We start from the raw sequence: 27,951 nt of genomic DNA, 5'->3' as shown, positions 1-27,951 counted from the left end.
ATATGTACTGTGTAAGATATGCTTGTGTTTATAGAATAGCATTTTGGTGGATTTTCACATTCATGTTCATATGTGTGCACGTATATGCCAGTATTATAAACATTTGCACGCATACTCAGCATGTAAATGTTGGCACCTATTTCATTTCAGAAAGGGTATTTCCTAGGTTTGAAGATGGAGAAGGCACCTATTTGAAGCTTATTTTATAAAAACGCATAAGTGATTGCATCTTTATAAATCACACCTAGATTAAAGGCATGGATATTATGTCTGCCTGAGAGCAGGCGTAATTACATCAGGTGTGCCAGGGTTTGAATCTGGTACTCTGTGGTTCAGAGACTGCTGACAGGTGAACCATAATAACTGACTGCCTTGATCCAGCCCTGTAGCCTCTGAGTGGAAGTAGTAGAAGGTGGACCCAGTCCCCATCCCCAGAGAAATCCCAATAGACCAGCAAGAGGTAGGTCCACTCCACTCTATATAAGGAAGCCAGCCCAGCACACCCTTGCTGGTTTAACATGTCATCTGATGGTCTGGCTTTATCCAGTGCTGCTTTTTCACTGTTGTTACCGACTTATTTACCTGCTGTTTATTTGGCCTTCTGTTCCTGGATCCTGCTGATTTACCTGCTTGTCATCTGTTTGCTGTCCTGACTTCTGCTCCTAAACTGCCTGCTATTCCACTGTGACCTGGAATTGTCTGTTACCTGCTCCTGCTTGTCTGGACCATCCTGCCATGGGACTGGCCTCCCTCTTGCCAAAGCCCTGACAAAGTGTTAATGTGTATTGTATCAAATATGTGTGTAAATAGTGATTCCGCCCATGCTTCACCCTAATTCCTCTCCTGAGCACACCTACTGTAAAAGTAAGCTCCAGCTTGCACCATGTGTACAACTAACTGTGACCTAATTGAGTGAAAGGAGTGGAATAGAAGTGTCTTAAATTCAATTAAGAACCCATTTACATACCTGCAACAGTGTTTTATGTGCAAAAATGTTTTATAAAACTATTTCTTTTATTTAACAGTATTTGATATACCGCTAATTGCTCACACTATTTTAGCTGCAGAAATTCCTTTGAAAATTACCTGTTTAGGGAGTAATTTTCCCCCCATGTATAAAGCTGTTTTATGGGCAGAAAATACTTTTTTTTAATAAAATTGCATAGCTGCTTCCATGCATCGAAATATGCAGGCATACTTTATTCTAGAGGCTGACTCAATTTTGGGTTTGAGTTTTGGCCAAAAATGCTAATGCATTTTTTGCTGAAACTGAAACTGTCCCACCCTACCCCCCTTTTCTGTTTTCCTGTCTGTCTGCTGCTCTCTTTCCAGCAAGTGTGCTCCATTTGTCCTTTCTCCACTTTTCTCTTATCTTTTTCTATTCCCTCACTATATCTGTCTGTGATATATTTTCTCTTTCTCTCTTTTCTGTCTCATCCCTCAAAGTTCACCTTCTTACTCTTCAGTCCTCCACCTGTACTTTACTTTCAGTACCTATCAACTTTCCATCTCCTCCTCTCACTCCAACATCTTGGCTTCCTATTCCCTTCTCTTTCACCCACTCCCCATCAGTACAATTCTACCCTCTGTACTTACCATCCTCCTCCCACTCATCTCCTTGAGAAACCCCTATGGTCTCTCCCACATGGTTCCAACATGCCAAGTATTTCCCATCCCTCTTTCTTCTTACATCCCTGTAGCCCAGCATCTCCCTGTCCTCTCTTCCACCACTATGGTACAGCTTCCCTGTCCCCTCTCCCTTCTGTTCTCCCCTATGGTCCAGCAGTTCTGTCTCCTCTCTCTCCCCTTCCTCCTTATGGTCCAGCAACCCCCCTCTCTCTCCCATTCCCTCTTATGGTCCTGCAGCTCCTTGTCCCTTCTCTCTCTCCCTTCCACATCCTTCAAAGAAGTGCAACTTCAGTGTTCAACAGGTCAGCAGCTCAGAGAGGAGAGCCTACTCAGGAAACCCAGCCTGGTGCCAGGAGACGTAGTTACACATATCCCAATGCTATGCACCTTCCAAGGTTGTGTTTCTGGCAAACTGCAGACCAAAAGTGAAAGCCTGCTAAGTGTGGTTTACTGCCTACACAACCTGGGAAGGAGCACAGCATCAAGGTTTGTGTACCTGCATCTCCTGTGGGCCCTTCTCTTACTCACTCTTTCTCTCCCCCTCCCCTATGGTCTGCCATCTCCCCCTCTGTCACCCCCCCCCCCCTCCAATGGTCTGCCAACTTCCTCCTCTCTCCCTGGTTTCCTCACCCATAGCTTGGCATCTCTCTACCCCCCTACCTCTGCAGGTCTAGAACCTGTCTCCTTCCCTCCCTCTCCCTCCTCACCATGGATTCAGCACATCTCCCTCTTGTTCCCTCAGCCCCTTCCCAAATGATCCACACCAGAACCTTGCCTCCTATCCCATGACTCTTTAATATTCTCAGGAGTCTCTCATAAGGAACTTTATCAAAAGCTTTCTGAAAGTCTAGATACACTACATCAACTGGCTCACCATATGTTTATTCACGCCTTCAAAGATTTGAAGCAAATTGGTGAGGCAAGACTTCCCTCCACTGAGCCCATGCTGACTCTGTCCCATTAAACCATGTTTGTCTACGTGTTCTATAAGTCCATGCGCAATATAGGCAAAATGTGCCTGCTTGCTCCACACAGTGGGAGCAGGGCGTCCCTCTTACTCTATGGAGCAAACAGTAACGTTTTGCCTATATTGCATGTGGACTTAGTCCATTTGCTGTGCATTCAGCTTTTAGCTGAATTTCTCATACTAAACAACAGAGATTGAATGACCCCTGACACAGGCGCTGTGTGCTGAAACACGGCCCGTGTTGGGTCAGTGGTACAAGATAGATGTACAAGACTCATGCTGTGCAATTAAAGGATTTGTCAAATAACTTGAGTAACATTAGAAAATACTTTTTCATGGATAAGGGTGATGGATGCCTGGAATGCGGTGGAGGTGGTAGAAACAAAGGTGATGACATTCAAAATGAATAGGATAGACACAAAGGATCCCTGTGAGGGAGTTTATAGAACGCTGCCCCTCACCTACGAACAGTCCCCTAGACAGCCTGAGCCACCTTAACAGTACTAGTCCCATCTGGGAGGAAGTGAGCCGAGAGGAGGGGTGGAGCCTAAACCAGGAAGTATATAAGAGGGGGCCAGACTGAGATTAAGGAGGTCCAGAGAGAAGAAGGAATTGAAGCTCCAGTGTACACCACAACCACCTATGATTAAGAATTGTGACCTGGCTGAAGTAAGCCGTTTTTGCTTCTTGTTTGAGGCTGACAAGCCTTGCTGTGAGGTCTGGCTGGAGCTCAGACCCTAGTACTTGGAGAAGAACTGAGGAAGACTCACAGGCTGTGTTTGGGGGAGGGCCACACTACCAGCCACAGACTGTGTTCAGACTTCACCAGCCTGAGGCCTGCTTAAGACTGCTTATTGAACTACAGAGGTATTCTATCTTGGTTCCTGGTCCTGTGATATAACAGGCCTCAGGATTCAATTAAATAAACACTTGTTTTCATTTTTATCCCTTTGTCCAGCTGTGTTATTTCACAGGCCCACCCTCAACCCTTGCTCAGGGTGTGACAATCCCTTAATAGAAAGTGGATAGTAGCAAAACAAAACTTAACACATGAAAAGCTATAAGTTCATTTATGACGGGCAGGAATGATGCTTAGATGCCAGCTCCATCAGTGAGGAAATGAGGCCAATGCTAGATGGACTTCTACAGTCTGTTTCCCATATATGACAAGACAGATCAGGATTGGCTTTGATGGCAACACCAGTAGTTGGGAAGTAGGGTCAGTGGGAGGGACAAACTTTTCTATGGTCTGAACCCTACAAATCGCAAAGAGAAATCGGGATCAAGTATGCGTAATTTATATAACATTCATATTGCATTCTATGAGTGCGAGTGATGTATAGCTCAGTGGAAGAGGAGAAGACATTGTAAAGTGGAACTTAGCAAGTAAAATGCTGTAATACTGTTTGAATGTTGGTTCAATAATGATTTGATAATGAATGTTACTGTTGGGCAGAATGGATGGATCATGCATGTCTTTTATCTGCCACCATTTACTATGTTACTTTACATGTTATTACATTAATGAATATATTTTGTTCTTTCTTTCAGCTTAGTGAAAGATATGGAAAACATGTACCTGGAAAAGAAGGACTTCAAAGCCTTTACCAGGGATTCTGGATATAACAGTTTCTCACAAAAACTCAGTGTATTGGACAAGCTTCTCCATACCCATCCTGTTTGGCTGCAGCTCAGTCTGAGTGATGAGGAAGCAGTGAACATCCTACAGTGTCAACCTCCTGGGGTAAGAGTCAAAGTTTGAAATAATTACATTTTTTTAGGGAGGGGGTGTAGGGGGAAGGAGATTTGGCTTTTTACCTCCCCCCACTCTATTGTTTTTGCCATCCCCATTGCAGATGTCATGGTGGGTAATTTGAAAAATCTCACTGATCCAAGAGGTGCTTCCTCATTGGCACTCATTGTCCACCAAGAGCTGCCACTGTAGTGGGAGCAGTCTTCCTCCCTCCTTTGTCCTGATTGTTACCCCTCAAAACCCAGACTTAAGACACCATGCAGTTTCATTTTCAGTTCATAATAATAACCAAAAAAAAAAAAACAACAGAAAAAAAAAAAACTTTCACAAGTTGTAAAGGAAGCTGGAGCCCTGGTTACAAGGTCCCAGGAGCACAGGAAATGTGAACTGTAGCAGGGTTTTTAGATAACAAGATTATACTGCATAGCTACCATTGAACGAGCCTGGCAAAATGCTCAGGCCCACCCAATGGTAAGGATTGCCTGGGGTGGTGACCCCCCCCCCGCCATTCCCACAAATTCAACATCCCTACCTTTCTTAGCTACCAGCCACCATCACCCCCACCTGAAGATCTAGTGTCTCTCCAACCTCCCAGTGCGGCCCAGTTTCTAGCTTACTCACTGTTGACTGCCTCCCAGTGTGGCCCAGTACCTATCTTACCCACTTTTGACTGTTCTCCAGGCCTTGCTTCTCTGATCAGACCACAATCCTCCTTAATTCAGTTCCTTCGATCTCCATGAGGGTTGCCTCTCCCATCTGAGTTTGGTCTCCAAGATGGAATTGCATCTCCTTACAAAAAGGAGTATAATAAGTACTACTTCATTAGGCTCAACTGCTGGGAAGTCTTTCTTTAGTTCCCCCTGTACAGTTGCAGTGAATCCTTGCTCCCGACAAATAAAAAGTCTTTTGTCTTCTAGAGTCCTGGACAGACAGGCAGCCCCCTCCTGCCCTCTTATGGGGCCTAACAGCGTCCTGTTATCTCCTTCAGGGTTTTTTCTCAGCAAACAATATTCACAGGTCACTTTCTTTATGCAGGTGAGATGCAGATTTTTCTCCAGTTAACAGTTCAGTAGCTGAGTATTCTTGGCTTGCTCCCAGAGTTTAGGGAATTGTACTAATGGAAATTCTGAAGGATTAGTCCCCTCTTCCACCTCCCACGTAGCCTTCCCTGCCTGACTACAACCACCCACAGCAGGATCCCACTCCAGTCGCCCTAAGTGTACAAGTGGACTATGAAACCAACCTCAAACCCAGGTTTCCAGTCTATAGACCTGTTGGATGTCCCCTTGGCTTCTCCTCCCTAACCTCCCCGTGACTTGACATACACTCTATCACATACCTCCCCCCTTTGTTTTGGGACTTTTATTCCCACTGTCAAGACTGGATCCTCCTAATGCTACCTCCTTTCCTGGATAGGAAGTCAGCATTTACATGGGCCTTCCCAACTCTGTGTCAAACTAAAGTCATACGCTTGGAGAGTCAGATACAGTGGCGTTCCTAGGGGGTTGCGGTGAGTGCGGTCCGCCCCGGGTGCACGCTGCTGGGGGGGTGCCGCGCGCGCCTGTCCTCCGTTGTTCCATGCTTCTTCTCTGCCCCGGAAAACAGGTTACTTCCTGTTCCGGGGCAGAGAAGAAGCATGGAACAATGGAGGACAGGTGCGCGCGGCACCCCCCCAGTGGCGTGCACCCGGTGGGGGGGGGGGGGGGTTCCTTCGCGGGGGTGTCCTTTCGCCGGGAGGGGTGTGCTGCACCCAGGGGGCGGGGCGCATCAGCGATCCGCCCCGGGTGCCAGCCCCCCCCAGGAATGCCACTGGTCAGATAACAACACAAATCAGGGGTTGTTGGTTTTCATCTGACTCGGCCACTTCAGGGATTCATGCTCTGTTAGTAGTGTGAAATGCCTTCCCAGGAGGTAATAGCAGAGTGATTAAATAGCCCATTAGACTGCCAGGAATTCTTTTTCAGTGGTGAAATATCGTTGCTCTATTTCAGACGATTTCCTACTGAGGTATATCAGTTTCTAAAATAAATTCTTGGTGGAAGTCTATATCTTTTAAGACTGGCTCTTTACATAGGGATTCCTTCAATTGAGTAAAGGCACGATTTGCCACTTTTTTCCATAATAAATTATTGGGTTGGGAATTTCATAATAATGCAGTAAGATCGGCAGCTAACTCTGCAAAGATAGGTAAAACTTTGGTAATATCTTATCAGGCCTAAAAATGCTCATAACTGCTTCTTAGTCTGAGGGGTTCTTTACATTCTGAATTACCTCTACCTTTGAGGGCATAGGTTTTTCCCAACCTCCCCCTTACACAATAGCCCAAATATTGGACCTCCTTTTATCCCAGGGCACACTTTTTTGGGGTTGGCAGTGAGCTCTGCTTGCCTAAGGGATTCACAGACAGCTGCCAACTGTTTCAAATGTTCCTCCCAGCTATTAGAAAAGATGACTACATCATCCGAATAAGCTCAGGCAAAAGTTTGATGGGGTCTCAGTATCTGATTAATAATCTAAAATATAGAGGAGGCTCCGTGGAGCCCGAATGGCAGTTCTCTGAAGTAATACAAGCCCTGATGGGTAATGAAATTGTTTTTTTTTCTTTCTTTTGACTTTTTTTCTAAAGGGTAGGCATCAAATTAGGAGATACTATTAACACCCCAAAAGTCCACACAAAAATGGGTGAACCCATGGGACTAGCTCATTCACTAGTTGACTCTTCATGTATCCCCAACCGCAACATTTCCACTACCTCCCATTTCACCTCTTTCTTTTTGGCTTCCTGAAGTTGATAAGCTTTCTGACCAATCACTTTCCCTGGTATGGTTTCTATCCGTTGGGTCCCCACATGGGTATGCCCTGGCATCGGAGAAAATACATCCCGGAACTGATGTATCAATGAAAGTAGTTGTAGTTTCTGTTGGGGATTTAGGGACTCCCTGATTTTAATGGGGTGCTCATCCCCTACTTTCCCTATGTCTGACTCCTTATTTCTTCACTACTTGTGTAACTAGCCCTTCTCTTTCTACCCAGGGTTTTAAGGAGTTTACATGAAATACCCGAGTTTCCCTGACTCTGGTTGACTTATAGGTCACCGGCCTAACCATCAGGTCACTACAAAAGAGCTGGCTAATAACTTATTAGTTGATGTAGGTATCAGTATTAATAATTTGTCATGGGGTTGAAACCCTCTCTTTTTAGCCTTTCGATCATAATATACCTTTTGGCGTGCTTGGACTTTTATTTTAGGTTATTTCTTGCTACTTCCTCTATCCTCATTAATTTCCTTCTTATTTCTTGGACATACTCCGGTACCAAGTTAATCTCTCTTTCTTCCCCCACCCAGGCTTCTTTTACCACCTCTAACAAATTTCTGAGTGTCCACTCAAACATGATTTCAAAGGGGGAGAATCCCAAGTACGCTTGGGCTACCTCTCGGTATGCAAACAGGATATAGACCATATCCCAATCTTTGATAGCCTCTCCAAAATATTTTTTCACCATATGAATCAGTCTTTGATTAAATCGTTCTACAAGCCTGTCTGGAGGTGAAAAGCTGCAGTTCTCACATTCTTTATTCCAAACAGTTTAAACATGCCCTCTAGGTTCTGAGTCAAGAAATTGGTCTCTCAGTTAAAATTTTGTGAGGGAACCCCGTGTGTTAAAAAATTGCTAGCAATTCTTGGGCTATACCTTGGGCTGAAGTTTTCCTCATTGGAACCACCCAAGGTTATCTGTTGGTGTAATCCACCATGACCAGGATACATTGGTGACCACTGGAACTCCTGTCTAAAGGTGCAACAATATCTATGGCTACCCATGCTAGTGGTTGATCTGTAATGGACAGAGGAATGAGAGAGGACCTTTCAGTCACCCTCTAGGGCACCTTTTGACATTCAGGACATGAACAGCAGTATTTCCTAACATCCTGGTATATACCCGGCCAAAAGAACTGAGCAACAGGTCTGTCTAAGATCCCTGCTTCTGCTAAGTGTCCTTCTAATGGATGGGAATGTGCCAGCGTCAACAAGTTTTCTAAAAATTTCAGGGACCATGATCTGTCTTTGTTCCCTCTTGGAGATGTTTCCATGTACTCTGTATAGGATGTTATTAACTTTCCTATGTCAGATAGGTTCTCTCCTCCTTAGTCTGTGAACCCTCTGCTTTCTCCTAGTAGGCTTTGATCCCTTCTCTGCTCCAGTGGAAATGGGTGAAATTTACTCATCGCCTCTTCTCCTACTGCTTCTACCTGCCTTGAGGGAACCAGCTCCTTCTACTTATCCAATCTCTTAAGAGCTTTAGGTTTCAACCTCTTCCCGGGTCCCCTATCACCCCTTGATCCACAAATGTCACCTAACTGGAACTTCTCTGCTTCAACCATGGGATAGTCCTTTGCCTGGGTGGATACCCAACCCTCCTTAGGGGCTAACACTTCCTTCATCCCTAGCCAATCCTTAGGAGCTGATGTAATGTTTAAAAAAATTGCTTCTAATGCAGTAAACTAATATAAATATTGCAGCAGAAAAGCTGTGTGCATAAAGGAAGGTAATGTATGCATGGTTTTCTGCACTGGGCACTATGCACACATCTGAATGATTTTGCAGGCAAAAAAAATCGTTATTGCAATATATAACGTGTATAAAATTCTGGATTTGGTGCACTTGGAGGCATATTTTCAAAGCACTTAGACTCACAAAATTACATGGAGGGGCATTTTCGATAAGACGTCTAAGCCTGACTTTAGACATTTTGTAAAAAAACGTCCAAAATCTGAGTAAGAAGGAAGCTCATTTTCCAAAAAGAAAAACATAGATCTTTTGTTTCCGAAAATACTGTTTCTAACAAGGTTTTGTGCTTTGGATTTTTTTTTTTTGGTCCATGTTGGTCCATTTTGTTTTTTGGTCCATTTTTGGTGAAAAATGTAGAAAATCAAGCCATTGGGATGTAGAAGGGGCCAGCATTTTTAGTAGACTGGTCTCCCAGACATCCTAGGAGATAAATGGGGCACCCTAGTGGACTTCAAAAACATGCTCCCCAGGTACACATCTCACCGTTGCTCCCTTATTTTGTCTGCTGAGCCCCCCAAAACCCACTGCCCACAGCTGTGTACAGTAGCCCTTATGGGTGAAGGGGGCACCTATATGTGGGTACAGTGGGTTTTTGGTGAGTTTTGGACAGCTCACAGTTTCCAACACAAATGTGACAGTTAGAGGGAGATAGAGAACAGAGGCCCCCCACTCCATGGTGCACTGCACTGACCACTACACTACTCCAGGTACCTGCATGCTGCTCTAGTAGACCTGGCTCTAACATCTGAGGCAGTCATAGAGATTGCTAAATCATATTTCTATTCACATTTGTGGGGTGTAGAAGGGGTCAGTAACCACTGGGGGGTCACCCCTGATTCCCTGTAGTGGTCATCTGGTCATTTGGGGCACCCTTCTGTGCCTTATTTGTTGTAAAAACAGGTGTAGCTCAAAACGTCTTAGTTTTAGTCCTGGACGGCTTTGTTTTGTTCCATTATGGCTGAAAAAAGTCCAAGTGTTAGGAACGCCCAGATCCCACCTTTAACACACCCTCTTGTGATTTGAACGCACTTCTGATGGACTTCATAGAAAAAGTCTAGAAATTGTTTTTGAAAATACCAATTTGGATGTTTTTGTGAGAAAAACATCCAAATGCAGATTTATTCCACTTTTTGGACTTTTTTCTCTTTTGAAAATGAGCTCCATAGGACCCTATGGAACTTTGTAAGTCTAAGTGCTTTGAAAATGATCCCCACAGTTTCCAATCTTGTACACATAAAACATACGCTAATTTCTTCTCACAAAATTTCAGATTTGTGCACATATGACTTTACATTCTGCATACTTAGCATGCTTTATAGCTATTTAAAAAAAAAAGGTTTTATAGAAGTAAAACATACTATACATGTGTGATGATAGCTGGAGTCAAGGGTGCCAATCTCTCTTCTCCTCTTTTTCACTTCATTACTCCATCTTTCCTCTAGAAAGAAAAGCCACAAACAAAATAACTGGCTGGAGTTAAATTCCCTGAATTAAAAACAGCATGCATTATTAGACTTTCAGTTTTCTAGGCACTCCTCTGCATCAAGGAGTTGTAGCTAATGCCTTTATTAGCATAGAGTCACACTCCTCACCTCGTGTGTCTCCCTCAGCAGGTCCCTCCATGCGGGTCGCGTCCTCGGGGGTGCAGCGCCGACCATGTTGGCAGAGCCGGCGCTCCTAGGGTGCTCCAGGGCCTCACTATGCTGGTCGGGGCATCGGGCGGGGAGCACCGGCCATTTCTCACGGAGCCAACGCTCCGAGGGTGCTTCAGGGCTGGGCCTCACCTGCGGGTTGTGGGGGGGTCACGTCGGGGTCTGTCGTGCGGCTTGCCCGATTCGGGCGATCCCGGAACGTGGCCATCTTTGCCCCGCCTTCTGCCTTGCAGGGATTGGCTCCTCGCTGCCTTCCTCCTCGGCGGCTCTACCAATGGAGATTCTCCTGCCCAGCTGATCGTGGGACTCCTGATGGGGAGGGCTACTTAAGGAGGCATCCTCTCTTCCCTCTTTGCTTCGGCTTCTACTTTGGTAGATAGACTTATTATTTATTTATTGCACTTGTATCCCACATTTTCCCACCTTTTTGCAGGCTCAGTGTGGCTTACAAAGAACTGTTATGGCATTGCCATACCAGGGTAAAGAATACAATTGGTGTTACAAAGAAGTCAAAGAAGACAAGAGGATCTGGTCAAGCAGTTATTGAAAAATATATTCTGGATACATGTGGAGAGGTTTTGTGTTAAAGTTAGTTAAGGGTTCTCGAGGTAGGCCTTGTTAAAGAGGTAGGCTTGAGCTCCTGCGTGGTTTACCTACTACTGCTTATCACCTGACCTGATCTGACCACTGCCTGACCTCGGACTCTTCCCTGCTTGCCGCCTGCTTCGACCACTGCCAGTATCCTGACCAGTCCGCTTGCTCGCTGCCCGACTCCGATCCCAGCCGCATCTGTAAGTCCTGGCGGCTGCCTGCACCTGGGGGCTCAACCCTCGGGGAACGGCGGTTGTCATAGGTGAAGTTTTGGGAATTGTTCGGCCGCCAGCTGAACACGGGCCACCCGCCGGTGCTTTGCATGGCACAAGAACTCACCGACCGTAACACATAGAGTCTAAATGGCAATTTTTATGCGTGCTGTATTTGCACGCAAAACTTCTTCCTGCATGGGGTGTAGAGCCGTGCAAATTAAAATGTGTGCACAACCATGCGTTATACTTTGCACTGGACTTGACACTTTTTATTACATTGGTTCCTCAGTGATAGCTCTGCGTTGCACTAAGGAGATCAAGGGATAGCTTTGAATAAGATCTCATGAAGTGCACTGGTCTAGATTTATTATAGAAGCAGACAGTATTTCCAGTTTATATAAAGCAGCTGGAGCTTGGCTAGCGCATCTACATGGGGATGCCTGATTAATGCCTACTGAAGTGCAGAATGAGATTCCAGTCCAGACGCTGCTGTGTTCAGCTTCTCAAAGACAGGGAATTTCTGCAGTACTCAACCTGTTGGAAGAGGATCTAGAGAGGGAAGAACTGAAGGGCTAGCAAATGGCGAAGCCCCAGCCTACATGTCAGTCTTGACAGACTTACCACCCAGGAATGCTAAAAAATCATCTCGCACGTTCCTTAATCTTCATTTCCCCAACTGTAAAGGTCTAAAATACAAACTAATGCACGCATCAACCTTTTCATATACGAGCACAACCTAAAAACGATCTATGATCTAACCAACTTTCGCAAACTACTGAAGACCCATCTCTTTTTTTTTTTTTTTTTAATTATTTATTTATAGTTTCAAATTACACATCTTCTCATAGAAGCATACAGTAACAAAGAAAAAAAAGAAACTAAAGGAAATAATCACATTCTTGGGACAACTACTTGTCACAATACGGGAAACATTATTACCTTAAACATCGACCACTATATTGGAAATACTTAAATGAATCCAAGATATACTTATAATACATAAAGGAAAATAATAACAAATTGTTACATACTCCGGGTACATTCTCAATCTACCATACAGTGTCCGCATGGAAATCTAAATTTTAACAATAACATTCTCAGCTTCTCTAGCATTAATAAAGTCCTCGAGTTGTTTTGGATCAGAAAATTGGTAATTATTTTGTAAATAAATGAAACGACAAATACAAGGAAATTTAAGAGTAAATGTTGCCCCAAGATTTAATACTCTTTGGCGCAGAGCCAAAAAGGCTCTGCGCCTAGCCTGAGTTTCTTTAGCTAAATCTGGAAAAATCCTAACTTTGGCACCAAAAAACATCGAGTCCATATGTTTAAAGAATAACTTTAACACCATCTCCCTATCCATCTCAAGTGCAAAAGTCACCACCGCTGTTGTCCTTTGTGTAACAACTTCTAGAGAGGATTCCAGAAAGGATGTTAGGTTCAGTCCTCCATCCACAACCGCCTGATCTCCTCCAGCTTTAGATGGTATTAAAGTCTGAAGATATACCACTCTCGTAATGGGTGGTAGAGCTTCACCCGGCATCCCCAAAACCTCTCTCAAATATCTTTTAACCATTTCAACCGCAGAGATAACAGGAGATCTGGGGAAATTGACAAGCCTCAAATTAAGTCTCCTCTGCTGGTTTTCAAGATATTCCAACTTCCTTTTAATGAAATTACTGTCCTTGATTGTGACTTTATTCAAGTTCTCCAGATTTGCAATTTTACTGTCAAATACTTTTATTTCAGACAACTGTTGGGCGTTAATTTGCTCTTGAGTTAACAGGGCTTCCAACAATATCTTAATCTCAGCAGCATTTTTTAGCAGGACTAATTGAAGCGAAGAATGCATTGAGAAAGTTAGATCCCATAGTGATTCAACAGTCACTACGGCTGGTTTCACCGCTACGATATTAAACTCAGGAAGAGGAGTGTTGGAAATCTGCTGTAAATTCTCTTTCATTACTAAAGAAAAATTTTTAAACCCCTGTCCTACCAGGTTTCCTTCACTTCCTCCACGTTTGGCTGGGCTCCTTTCTTCGAGGGTCCCCTCCATTTCAGGCTCCGGGCCCTTCGAATCACTAGCCGCTCAGGCACTTCCTGGTTGTGGCGGCGCCGCACGGACGTCGGGACTCAAGTAAGCCCCGTCTACACTGCTGGCCGAGTTATTGAAAACCGGTCGGGTAGCAGGAGAAGATGTAGCCCGGGGTCCCAGCGATACACCGCAGCTTTCCAGGGTCATCTGCCTCGATAGGACGGCACCAGCAGGGGTAACAGGAGCCTCCCTCACTTTACCGCGCCGTTTCCCCATAGCAAAGGGAATCCGGCTGCCTTTCTCAGCTCAAACTCAGGTAAGTTGCGGAGGCACGTCTGGAGTAACAATCTCAATCCAGCGCCATCTTGGATCTAACTCTGAAGACCCATCTCTTGAACAGGACATACCACAAAGATTAACACATGTGAACTCCCCCACATGTATCCAAAACTGTCTTAAAATGTTCTCTTGTTATATTACTATCATGTTTTTCATTATCATGTAACCCAAGATCCTTCTATAATACCAAATGTCTGTTCTCTTCTTATTTCCACTATTCATGATGTATTGTAAGCCACATTGAGCCTGCAAAGAGGTGGGAAAAAGTGGAATACATATGCAATAAATAAATATTAGGGACAGGATGAGCCATTCCTAGTTTTCATTCTTTGCACTTTTAATTTGTAATCCTTCTTGTTTAAAGACAAGTTGGAACTACAAATTATGTAGCTGTAATGAGGCAGAATAGGCTTGGCCTCTCCCTACACACCTGAAGCAATTTAATAATCCTAAAAATAAATCCAGTCTTTCTGCATGCTCTCTGTTTGATCTTCCTTGCCTTTTCACAAGAGTTGTCAATACTGCAACTTTCCATGTTGGATGGATTGTTGATTTCCATGTGATATTTTACTTAAAAGGGGCAAAATGAGATGGACCGGAGATAGGCCTCAAGGATGTACCCAAGTGGTCCTTATCTGCTAACATCTTTGTTTTATGTTTTGGGTTTTTTTTTTTTTTAAATAATTAAAAAAATACACTTTAAAGCAAGAGAATATGATAAAAATAGACGCCTACACTTCTGTGTGCATTTATCAAGTCAAAACTTAGAGGGACATGGAAGTTTAATTGAGAAGTACAGTTCAAACATAGAATTGGTTTTGCATTTATTCTGTTTGAAATTTTGCACAATGCTGTTCTGTGAAAATATGCCCAGGGGGAGGGGGCACAGGTCCCTCCAGTGCTCCCAGAGGCAATACTTGTGCTGGCGAGGATGCACAAGCCTTGCTAGCTGAAGTTACCACTCCTGCAGCCACAACCACCCCCACTCCCCATCAGCTTCTCCTCAGCCATAGCAGCAGTTAGAGGATGGTGGTGACCTGATGTACAACCCAAGTGTCTCTCGGTTACTTGTAGCTGCCCATGTTGAAACCTTTCAGATGGCAAGTCCTATTCATGTTCTTGTGATATCATCAACAGGAATTTCCACCTGTGAGGTTTCAATATGGCACAGCTACAGACAGTATAGAGCCAGATGGGTTGTGCATTGGGATGCTAACACTATCTGCTTGCTGCTGTGGCTGAAGCCAGAAAGGAGAGAGCTGCTTCAGAGAGTCTGTGGCTGCTGCAAGTGATATGGAAGTGGTCTGTCTGTTTCAAATGGCTCATGACTGTTGAAGCTTGAGGGAGCAGGCAAGACATAACTTCCACTGCCTGCAGGGGGGATGTGGGATGAGGAGGGGAATGCTGGTGTTGTTTGGGGTACATTAGGAAGGAGGTGCTTTGTGAGGAGGAACAGTTGTTATGTCTGGTACAAAAGGCAGCATAACACATTCTAATAAAACAGGGACGGAGATGGTGATAGGAGTTGGGAGACTAAGGGGGAGTGCTCTGGTGCTTGTGGAGGAAAGGCAGGCAAGGGGGATACTTGTACTGGCCGTGGTGGGAACACAAGAGTGAGAGGATTGGGAGGAAGAGTGTGGTATTAAGGGGGGGTGGTAAAGAAGTTAAGAGAGATTGGTGGTATAGGATGAGACAGACCTCTGTGCCTAGCTGTCCCCCTTGTTTAGCACCACTACATAGAAAGAAATCTTCAGTGGGCCGGGAACCTTATAAATTTATGCAGATAATTATCCATATAAAGGTATTTATAAATTCAGTGGTGGTAGAAGTACAAGTGCCACTGCTGAATATATACATATAAATGTATATAGATAACATTATCCTTATAAAGTTATTCCTGCTATTTGCTTGTTGGCATTTAAATAGATAAGTTATACAGAGAATGATTGAATTTAGCCACATTTTATTTATTTCCTTTTATTTAATATACCGCCAATCACCAAAATGACCTTAGTAGGTTTACAAAAAAAATAGAGGAGCTGGAAGATAGGAAAGAGGTAAAAAGAAGAAGTAAGATGATGAATACCAAAATTAGTACAGGAAAAAAGCCTGGTTAAAGAGGAGTTTTGAATAATTTTTTGAATACTAGAAAGGAAGGTTCAGATTTGAGTTCGGGAGTAGAGTGTTCCACATATGCTGGAGTAAAGGGTAACAGTCTTTTGTAAACTAATGTGAGTAACTTGAATCAAACGCAAAATGAGATAGGGAGCCAGTGTTCGGACTTGAGTAGTTGGTTTACGTGATCAAATTTGTGAACGCCATGTAGATTGGATGACTTGAAGTCACTTTAGTGATGAAAGAGGAAGACCACAAAAGGGAGAATTACAGGAATTGAGGTGAGTGATGACAAGAGAGAGAAGCAGTGTGTGGAGATATGGTCTAACAGACCTAATATGTTGAAGGGCAAAAAAAAAAAAAGGATTGGATGGTTTTGTTAATATGGTCTTTAAAAGTCAAATGAGAGTCAAAGATAACTTCTAGAATGTGTCATTTATCACTAAATTTCAATAAATGCCCTTGCAGGATCGGAGGGGGAGGGAAGCTAGAGCAATAAGGGTTTGAAAATTGGATAGACTCAGTTTTAGAGACATTGAGAACTAAGCAGAGATCCAGAAAGAAACGTGTTCCAGGCAGGAGTTGAGAGTGAGAGAATCAACAGAACCAGGGGGATATGAATAGAGAATCTGTATGTCAGTGTAGCAATATGGACTGCAACCAAGGGATTAGATGAGGGCAATTAGGGGGAAAGAAAGATAAAATAGAAGAGGGGCCAGAATAAAACCTTGGGGAATGCCTGAAGCGTAAGGATACCTTGTTGAGTTGGAACCCTCAGAGAAAAGTTGATGAGAAAGGTAAGAAGTGAACCAGGATAATACTGTGTCCGAGAGACCCATGTGAGAAAGACGAAGATGAAGCAAGTTGTGGTCAACCATATCAAAGGCAAGAGGAGTGGTCTAAGGAGACAACCATGACAGAGGCACTATGATCAAGGGAGGAATGAATGTCATTGTGGAAAGACAAAAGTAGGGTTTCAGTGCTATGTTCCGTGCAAAAATTAGCTTGCCTGGGATGTAGTGTGAAAGCTGTATCTGAGAAAGAGGTGAGTTGCTGCAGAACAACAAAGTTTAGAGAAAAAGGAGATTAGAAATGGGATGGTAATTAAGGGGGGGAGAGGCACTGTTCCCTCTAAGCTGAGCGGGAGTCCTCCATCTACAGTCCTGCCAGTAGGGGGTGATGTTTCACTATCACATTTTCAATAGTGAAGAACAGGCAAGTTCTGCAGGACTCCAGGGAATCTGCCTGTCCTTAGTAATTGAAAACACAATATTAAAGCACAACCCCCTACTGCTAGCAATGCAGTTGGAGGACACCCACTCAGCTTAGAGAGAACAGTGGGGAAAGTAGGGTCAATATTGAATTTTTTTTTCAGTATAAGTGTAATGATGGTTTGTCCTGTCCTAATTAGATTGTAAGCTCTGCCAAGCAGGGACTGTCTCTTCATGTTAAAGTGTACAGCGCTGCGTAAGTCTAGTAGCTCTATAGAAATGATAAGTAGTAGTAGTAGGCATGCTTCCAGATATCGGGGACAATACCTGATTTAAGAAATTGAAGAATGACAGCATAAATAAAGGGCAACAACAGAAGTGGTAATCATTAGACAGGTAGGCCAGGAATCTATGGGAGAGCAGGTTAAGTGTAATGTTGGAAGAAGATTGAGGAGTTCCTGAATAGTGGGGAACCTGAATGATAGCTATCTTTACCTTTACTGCCCAATAGCAGTTATCTCAGAGGAAGGAACAGTGGAGGTTAACCATGTTGGAGGCTAACCATGCGACTGCCAGGATATCAAGAAAAGAGAAGAACTCAGAGGGTGGGGGAGAGGGTAATATAGGCGGGACAATCTTATTAAGGATCTGAAACAGTTTGTGTGGTTTGTAAAGGGTGAGACAATGTTGAGCAAAGCAGTATTGATCTTAGGGTAGACAGTCACCTATTTTCTAGAAGAAGTGGATGAAGGCTTTGAGAGTAGCAGGGGGAAAAGGGAAGGAAAGCTGAAATGTAATGAGACTATGATGGGACCAGGGTACAATGTCAGAAACAAAGTTATAAAGGTAGAAAGAGGATGATTGATGAGAGAAAACAAGATCCACAGTATTGTTGGGGAGGAGGGGACAAGAGGCATTAGAGTTAGTTGGAAGGGGGCATAAAGCTGAAGGTTTGCCTAGGACAACTAATAACCTTGCACCAGCCCTGGGTGGAGGGGGCCGAGTGGTGGATCTTTTGCTCATTCTCATGCACTCTTTGGTCATGCCAGATTACTGTAACTCTTTATACATGGGTCTCCATGTTAAGGATCGTCAGCGATTACAAATTATCCAAAATACAGCTATCAAGATCATTAATGGTTAAAAAAAATACAATCATGTAACACTGTCCTTGAAAAATGCCCACTGGTTACCTATTACATACTGTATTACATACGGTGTGTACTAGGTAACCAGTGGGCATTACATATAAAATTTTATTACTAGTATTTAAAACCTGTATTTCCAATGAACCATTATTTCTAGCGCGTTACTTGGTATTGTATGTTCTCTCGCGTTCCCTTAGATCAGCACAACACCATTGCCTTACTGTACCTACCTATAGGGAAATGCATCAGGAACATACTCGGTTCAAGCTCCAAAACTCTGGAATATTACCTATTCACTTAACGTAATGTCAAGTCTTTAGATACTTTCAAAACTAATTTAAAAACTTTTCTTTTTAAGGATGCTTTTTCCATTGATTAATTATCCTGCATTTATTCACTCATTTTTGAGATCATGTGGGTTCCGCTGAGACTCTGATTGCATGTGCAGTACCCCTCCTTGTTTGACTTTCCCCCTCTTCCCTATCTATTTTGTAGTTCTATCCCCTTCCTTTTGTCAACCGTCTTGTCTACAGTATGCTCTCCCTTTTAAATTAGATTGTAAGCTGCCTAAATGGTTTTCCCATAGGCGGGGTAGAAAGTTCTGAATAAACTTGAAGCTTGTTGGAGGGGACAGTTGGGGGAGGGTTCTTGGATGTTTGTGGGGGAGATTGAAGGGGTGCTGTTTATGGATGGATGCTGTTGGAAGCAGTGATATTTAAAAGGCTCTTCCCATGCACATTTGGGAAAAAGGACACGTTTTATTACCCACATGGAACTTTTTAAACAGCTGCTTCTACTGGGTGTGATGGGATGGAACTTTTTAAACAGCTGCTCATACTGGGTGTGATAGGACATCAATGTGCAGTTTTGTATATCCTTATGTGTGTTTTATTCAAGAGGCTCTGTGTCTGGCAAAGCCTTTGTAAAATACACGTGAATTTTCCATGTATCTAATTGGACGTCTTCTCCCTTCCATGGCCTATCTCTAAAATTGGTCTTTACAGCCACTGAAATTGTGGCTTTCTGTAATTAATGATGTGTCCTTCCTTAACAGAGCTTCCTGGTTAGGAAGGCTGCAAAACTGCAAAAAAAAATTCTGTCCCTCCGCCTTCCCAGTGAATCTGGGTCCTGCCTCAAAGAATTTGCAATAAAAGAAAGCTCCTACAGTGAGTATGCTTACTTTACCATCAACAGCTTTACACTTGTGTTCATGAAATGTAACTTGAGTTTTTTTAGGTTAGAGAATGATAAAAAAAAAATCAAATAATGGTAACTGCAGAATTGTTTCAGAATTATATTTGCTAGGATATTGTATGCACTTTTGACAAATTCATGCATCCCATGTACAGAAGTATATTCTTCCCCTACTGTTTGTGGGTTTTTTCCACTATAATTTTTATTAATGCACATTCCAGTAACAAACATCAGTATACAAAATACTCACTCCCTCCTCCAGCATCTAACACACATAGAAAGAAATGCATACAACTGATATCATAATCCCTGGGTGAACATTACAAATCTCCACAGATATCATCAGCAGCTATGAACAAAACTATTCAAGAACTTAATTCACAAAAGAACTGCAAATCCCAATACAAGAGCTACAAATCCCGAAACATGCCTCCTTTCCATTGTGCCGACCCCTCCCTCCCTTTGAACAACAGCCATAGTAAAAGCCTATGTATTTGGGTACTTATAATGATGGGTAGTAATCATTCACCTTTCCCGGGACCCCAGTTGATCAATTGAGTAGCACATCGAGCTCATGACAAATATTGAAAAAACTCCCCAAAATTGTCCATTGCATTTCTAAGAAAGAAAGAATTCTAGCTTCTGTAGCAAGGAAAATCACATACCGTGAAACATAGCTGCTAGGGAATTCCATCTTCTAACCCCCCCCCCCCCCCCCCTCTCCAAAGTATCTCAAGTCAAAAATTTCCTCCCTGCAGCAATGTTCCCTCTAAGCACTGAGTTGACACTTGCAGGAAAGTTGGAAAGAATTTCATGAACTGTGCTCTGCATGCTTTCCCTACTTGCCACTACTAGCTACTCTGAATTTTAGCTACTGGATGTTTAGCACAGCTCCCCCTGTACTTAAAAAAAAAAAGGGGGGGGGGGAGGGGACAGTAGGGGCATTTTTGAACACAGCAGGGAATGACCCCTTCACTGTCTACTAGCTGCCTCCCCAAATACCTCTGTTACTCATGGTATTGTGTACACTAGGGAATATGTACCAAAACATCAAAATAATGCACAGGAAACTAGTGCAACATACTAAACAGAATAGTATTTGCAATATTCTGGAAATATATGCAGGTACTTTAACACTTGGCTCTGTCATACCTAGCTCCCCAGTCCAGCATCTTCCTGCTGGCCATATGAACAGTGATGTTCAGCAGCACTATAACAGAAATCCTGAGATTACTGGCAACCATAAAATAAGAACATAAGCGTTGCCATACTGGGACAGACTGTTACCTGTCAGTATTTTTGGTAGGTTGCCAAATGGCCACCAGACTTCAGCTCTCCTAGCCTTTAGTTTGCTGTTGAGTTACCAAACATTAAGTACAGCTAATACAGATAACATGTATTATTTATATGAGCTATACCTAATGGTTAGAGCAGCAGGTTGAGAGTTAGGGAAGCCAGAGTTGAAATCCACTGTTGCTCATTGAGATATTTGACAAGTCACTTAACCTTCCATTGCCTCAGGTACAAAACTTAAGTTATAAGCTCTCCAAGGGAGAGGAAAATACCTACTGTACCTGAATGTAACTTGCCTTGAGCTATTACTGAGAAAGGTGTGATCTAAATCCACAGGGCCGGCCCAAGGCAAAATGCCGCCTGAGGCAGAGCTTCTATGCAGACTCCTCCCCGCCCCCCCCCCCCCCCCCCGGGCCTTTTACCTGGTCACGGTGACTTTCCAAACCCGGCAGCAGCAGCGATTCCCATACGCTGCCCTGCAGCTGCCGGCACCCACCTCTTCCCTTTACTGCGGCTGCCTTAGCGAAACAGGAAGTTACTTTAAGCGGCCGTAGTAAAGGGAAGAGGCGGGTGCCGTTGGCGGCAGGGCAGCTTATGAGAATCACTGCCAGGTTTGGCAAGTCACCATGACCAGGTGAAATATCACGAAGTTGTTCCCCGAGATGCCGCTCCTAAAGAGTGCCACCTGAGGCCCCCGCTTCAGGTGACCTAATGGTCAGGCCGCCCCTGTAAATCCAAAATCCAGTACCAGGCATATGGTAAAGTAATACAAAACACCACAAATGTCACTCCAGACCTACAGAACAATTCGACCATACCATAATAGCATTTACTTCTATGAGTCATACAACAAGGACTTAACTAGGACAGCACTACAAACAGTGCAGTGGGCACGAGAACATCAGTAAACCTACTGGAAAACTAAACAAGCCAGATTACTACAGATTGATCCTGCACAGTCAGTGCTAACAGAAAACCATGGCTCTTTCACACACACAGAATACAGATAGACCCCTACCAAGTACAGAATAAGTAACTAAAAATAGAAATATGTAGACAAAAATTAAACTGAACACCCAAGAAGCCAGACTCCGTATACAGTGCAACACCAGAAAAAGAGAAAGTGATGCAGGCCCTCTTGTACTGTGCCAAATATAAAGACAGCAGACATAAATTTTAAAAATTGACATATTCCAATTTCTACATTACAAATGAACAAATACAAGTAAAACAATTAACATTTATCAACACAGCTACTGCACTACTTTATCCTAAACTAAAAATAATTTTTTGTCTACTTTTGCCTAGCCATTTACTTTTTCTGATTGTGTTGGTCCCAGTCTCTAGTCTTTCATCGTCGTCTCCTAACTCTTTTGCCAGGATTGCCTGTCCATTTGCCACATTTTCTTCCTTTGCCTTTCAACTTTCTTCAGTTTATTTTTCTGTCTGTCCAGATTTAATTCTTTCTTACTATCCAGTTTCCCTCTTCCTACTGTGTCTACCTACAGCTTGCCATTTCTTTCCCTCATACTGGCTCTTATTTCCCAGTCTCTCACTAACTCTGTCCTTTTTCTTCTCTCCCCATCCCCAACCCCATCCAGCATCTGCCCTCTTTCCCCTCTTCCATCCAAATTGCCCCACCCCTAAGAATTATCTTTCCCAATTACCCAAGCTCTCTGCAAACTGCCCCATCCCAAGAAATACCCCACTGCAATGGCCCCCATCCCAAAAAACTATGCCAAACTTTGCTCAAACCATGAAGACTGCTCCCTGAGTCTTTACCACTATCTTGCAAACCGCTACTACATCCATAAAACCACATTACCCCACAAACTGCCCCAACACCAAACGCTACTCCTTCTCTGCCCTACTACACCACAAATGGGCCCATCCCCCAAACTGCCACCCTGCAAACTGCCCTACTCCCAAAAACTAGACCTGCAACTGTCCTATCTCCCCGTAAACTATCTCACCATTCAAAAAATGCTCCTATGCAAATACCTCACCTCCCTGCTAACCATCCCACCTCTATAAACTATCCGAGCAAATGCAATCCCATCATAGAACGTGTCCCCACCATAACAAAACTAACCACCTCACAATTACTCCCCAACCCACAAGACCCTCTGCAACTGTTCCACTACCACACAGATGGTCCTAGCACCCTGAAAACTGCCTCCACTACCCTGCACACCAGGGGCGTAGCCAGACCTCTGTGGGAGGGGGGTCCAGAGGCCGAGATGGGGGGCACAGTTTAGCCCACCTCCCCCAGCCACCGACCCCCCGCCACTTTGGACCCCACTGCTGCCACCAGGTACCTTTGCTGGACCCCGGCCAGCCGATCTTCTTCAGCGCCGGTCGACTCTGGCGCCTTCGCTGATGATCTGTTTCTGACTCCTGATTTCCTGCGTGCTTGTCCTGTATGTAGCCCCGTGCAGGACGTACATGCAGGACATCAGGAGTCAGAAACAGATCATCAGCGAAGGCGCCAGAGTTGACCGGCGCTGAAGAAGACTTCGGCTGGCGGGGCTTGGGGACCCCTGCCAGCAAAGGTGCCTGGCGGCGGCGGGGAAGGGTTGGCGGCGGTGGGAGGGGGGGATCAAAAGTGGTACGGGAGGGTCGGTGGCGGCGGGAGGGGGGAATCGAAAGTGGCGGGGGAGGGTCGGCGGCGGGGGAGTCCAAAGTAGAGGGGGCCAGGGCTTAATCTGTGGGACCCCATGCCCCCGTGGCCCCACCTAGCTACGCCCCTACTGCACATTGCTCTACCCTAAAAACTACCAACTGCCCCACCACCCTGCTGACTACCCCACTACCAAAAAATACTACCTTGCTGCCCCCTACCCCTAAAACCTACTACACACAGCACCCCATCCTCAAGTACTACACCACACCAGCCTCACCATCCCTCAGACTACCCCATCCCCCAAAAAAGAAGTCATCACAACTGCCCCATCACCCCACAAACTGCCCTCCAAAATACTCCCCTCCCTCGCTCAAACTGTACCACTATTCCAACTACCCCCCCCCCCCCCAGACACAACATATGCAGTATACACACAGAACACACAAGGGAGATAAACACATGTGTGCACAGAGAGAGATTGGAAAGAAGATCATGAGCCATGCTCTGTATGCTTTCCCCATTTATCATTAAATCTCTTTAGGATGGGTAACTTGAGGCCTCCTTAATTGCTAGCCATCGAGTCTGTTAGTAATGCTTTTTGCAGCTCTTGTTTTGACCCATATCTTCACGATGAGTACATACTGCAAGAATGAGGAAAGGGGACATTACTGTCTTCATGCCTTTGTTTAGTTGAGCTGTTTTGGCCGAGATGTATAGTCAGCACAGTTGTTTTTGATTAACAAAACACTGCTTTGTTTAATACTTGCAAGGCACAACTGCTTCCATCGTGCACAGTCTGATAGGGCTTGATTCAGCTTAGCTTTTCTCAGACTCTGATTGTCTATTATCTCTTTTGCAGCTTTCTCCTTAGAGGGTTCTGGAATAAGCTTTGCAGATTTATTCAGGCTTATCGCATTCTATTGTATTAGCAGGTAAGGAGAAGTATATTATATTATTTTAAACTGTTAATTTATAAAATGCCTATGCTGCTTCAATGCAATTTACAAATAACCATGAATGTTACAATAAGCAGTAGAACAGCTTAAAAATAAGCATACCTAAACCATCCCCAGCAGAGCATCCATATAGGGCTCTGTCCTTTCCTGGTTCTCTTCCTACCTCTCCCTCCGCACCTTTAGTGTTCACTCTGGTGGATCCTCTTCTACTTCTATCCCTCTGCCTGTCGGCGTACCTCAGGGTTCTGTTCTTGGTCCCCTCCTCTTTTCTATCTACACTTCTTCCCTTGGTTCATTAATCTCATCCCATGGCTTTTCCTACCATCTCTATGCTGATGACTCCCAAATCTACCTTTCTACCCCTGATATCTCACCTTGCATCCAAACCAAAGTTTCAGCGTGCTTGTCTGACATTGCTGCCTGGATATCTCAACGCCACCTGAAATTAAATATGACCAAAACTGAGCTTCTCATTTTCCCCCCCAAACCCACCTCCCCGCTCCCCCCGTTTTCTATTTCTGTTGATGGCTCTCTCATTCTCCCTGTCTCCTCAGCTCGAAACCTTGGGGTCATCTTTGACTCTTGTCTCTCCTTCTCTGCTCATATCCAGCAGACCGCCAAGACCTGTCGTTTCTTTCTTTACAACATCCGTAAAATCCGCCCCTTTCTTTCCGAGCACTCTACCAAAACCCTCATCCACACCCTTGTCACCTCTCGTTTAGACTACTGCAATCTGCTTCTTGCTGGCCTCCCACTTAGTCACCTCTCCCCTCTCCAGTCGGTTCAAAACTCTGCTGCCCGTCTCATCTTCCGCCAGGGTCGCTTTACTCATACTACCCCTCTCCTCAAGACCCTTCACTGGCTCCCTATCCGTTTTCGCATCCTGTTCAAACTTCTTCTACTAACCTATAAATGTATTCACTCTGCTGCTCCCCAGTATCTCTCCACACTCGTCCTTCCCTACACCCCTTCCCGTGCACTCCGCTCCATGGATAAATCTTTCTTATCTGTTCCCTTCTCCACTACTGCCAACTCCAGACTTCGCGCCTTCTGTCTCGCTGCACCCTATGCCTGGAATAAACTTCCTGAGCCCCTACGTCTTGCCCCATCCTTGGCCACCTTTAAATCTAGACTGAAAGCCCACCTCTTTAACATTGCTTTTGACTCGTAACCACTCGCCTCCACCTACCCTCCTCTCTTCCTTCCCGTTCACATTAATTGATTTGATTTGCTTACTTTATTTATTTTTTGTCTATTAGATTGTAAGCTCTTTGAGCAGGGACTGTCTTTCTTCTATGTTTGTGCAGCGCTGCGTATGCCTTGCGGCGCTATAGAAATGCTAAATAGTAGTAGTAGTAGTAATATGTGACCTCTTACTATCCTACCTCCAGATTTACCGTCTTAACTTAAATCCAGAAACAGATATGTTTCAGTTTCTTGCAAAATACAACAGATATATACAGACACATAAATCCTTGGCAGTGGCGTTCCGAGGGGCGCTGACACCCGGGGCGGATCGCCGATGCGCCCCGCCCCCCCCCCCCCCGGGTGCATGCCGCTGGGGGGGTGCCGCGCTCCGGTCAGTGTCGTCGGTTTCCATGCTCCCTCTGCCCCGGAACAGGTTACTTCCTGTTCCGGGGCAGAGGGAGCATGGAAACCAACAACACTGACCGGCGCGCGGCACCCCCCCAGCGGCGTGCACCCAGGGCGGACTGCCCCCACCGCTCCCCCTTGGTACGCCACTGATCCCTGGGCTACTCATACTAGCATTTTTTTTCATAATAACTTGGTCAGTTTAAAAATACAACTTGCCTAATCTGCACTTGTTACTTCACATGGAATTGTTTTCAGACACACCAGTAAGTGGAGCTGTACTTTTTTTGTGATCAAAGGGAGTAAGTTTGAGGACGTAAGACTTTCATTTGGAATTGGGGCTTATTATCAGCCAGCACTTTGTACCACCACCTTTTTAAATCTCTGCATCAACTCTCTGAGGGGTTGGATTAGTAAACAGAGTAGTTCTCTGCTCTGTTCTATCTACTCCAGTCTCACCCCCACTGTTCCTCTACAGGCTGCTGCATGGGAAGGAGGATCTGGGTGGATCAGGAAGCAGAGAGCTGTTTTCCTTCAGGGCACTGACTAATAGAGTTCAGATACCACCTCAATATACTATAACCAGAGACAATACGGAATAGTACAGCATCTGGTAATTGTCCATACTGTCAACCAATCTGTGCCCTGTAATTTTAATTCTCCGAGGACATGCAGGACATTGTTTTTCACACATAGGTGATGTCGTGCGACGGGGCCCCGGTGCGGATGCTACCCAGCGTTTTATAGCTTTAAGAAGTCTTTGGCAGTGTCCCACCGTGCATGTGTGTGCGCCTTCTCACCCAACATGAGCGCACGGGACCAGCAGTCTTCGTTTTTCCGTGGAACAGAGAGGTTGCGATTTTGTGAGCTCTCCTGAACGCATCTTTAACCTTGATTTTGTGTGCCTTCCTCGCGAACGGATACCATTCTTTTTCCTCATTTTTCTTTTTTATTCTCCCTTCCCTATTCAGGTTAATTTTTTTCTTAGAGTTTGCAGCAGTTTTGTTTCCTTTGTTTTTGCAGCTCTGAGGCCTGCTTAGGCCTGAGCACTGGCTGGAAGTTTTTGTGAGGCAGATTTTTTCCTCTTACTGTTCAGCCGTTTGATTTTGCTTATTATTTTTTCCACAATGGCCCAGAAGACCCCCAGTGGCTTCAAAAAAAATGTGCCAAGTGTAAAAGGGTCATGTCTAGCACAGACCCCCGCAATTGGTGTTTGGGGTGCCTCTGACTATTCTCGCTGTTTAAAAATGCAGAAAAGGACACAGAAGGCAAGGCAGGCCCAACAGGAGAACCTTTGTGGGCCCTTCAAGTCCAATCCATCAACTTCAGCATTGGTATCGGAAGTATCAGTCCCCACGGCTGCTGCAGCTGCATCGGACATGAGGAGTGCACTGGCATCGATGAGGTCTCCACCTGCCTCAACATCGGATGCTGGTAGTAGGCCCCAGGACCGGTCTGTATCGGACCAGATACTGAGGACACTTATGGATTTGACGTCGTCCTTGTTGGCAAGGAGGGACCGAGATGCCATGCATCAGTCTAAAGCGAAGAAGTATCGGCATTAGTCTTTCTCGAGGCATAGTGCTGGGAGCTCCAGAGCATCAGCATTCCTGGCACCTGAGAGGCAGTGGCACTGGGAGTTGTGCTCACCCTCTGTAATTGCTGTGCCAATGAACCAGTCTCCCTGTGGCCCTAGACCCTGATTCCGATTCAGCACAAGCAGATTCTCGGGCTGCCTCCATACTGGCACCATCCCAGCCTTTTTCAATGCCTGTCCTCAAGGAGCAGATCTGAGCTTTGCTGTAGGAGAAACTGGGGCACCTCTTTGCAGGGCACAGTGTAGAGGTTTATTTCCTGCATCCCAGCTCTGACGTCCAGTATGCTTGCATTTGCAGACACACTGTCACTAGTGCAGAGCTTCACCAGTTAGCCAGTAAGCAAAAGGAATGTAGAAAATACCTAGCAAGTGGCACTTCTGATTCCTTTGATGTGGCATCCCGGCTCTCCATCTTAGGTATAGGAATGTGTAGATTCTCATTCCTGCATGTTTCTGACCTGGAGCCTGTGGT

The 27,951-nt window shown here is 44.7% G+C and overlaps 1 protein-coding gene across 2 annotated transcripts in view; it reads left to right on the top strand.

Moving 5' to 3' along the window:
• RIN2 (Ras and Rab interactor 2) overlaps positions 1 to 27,951 on the top strand; it is a 147,487-nt gene that overhangs the window by 56,485 nt on the left and 63,051 nt on the right. For both annotated transcript variants that reach the window (XM_030196231.1, XM_030196232.1), the window contains exons 3-5: positions 4,148 to 4,340; positions 19,278 to 19,389; positions 24,193 to 24,265. In XM_030196231.1, the coding sequence (XP_030052091.1) occupies positions 4,148 to 4,340; positions 19,278 to 19,389; positions 24,193 to 24,265 (378 nt within the window). The remainder of the gene's footprint in view (positions 1 to 4,147; positions 4,341 to 19,277; positions 19,390 to 24,192; positions 24,266 to 27,951) is intronic.

This window comes from Microcaecilia unicolor, chromosome 3 (assembly GCF_901765095.1).
Source record: "Microcaecilia unicolor chromosome 3, aMicUni1.1, whole genome shotgun sequence".
Taxonomy (NCBI): domain Eukaryota; kingdom Metazoa; phylum Chordata; class Amphibia; order Gymnophiona; family Siphonopidae; genus Microcaecilia; species Microcaecilia unicolor.
Note: the sequence above shows the minus strand (reverse complement) of the source record. Positions and strands in the feature narration are given on the sequence as shown.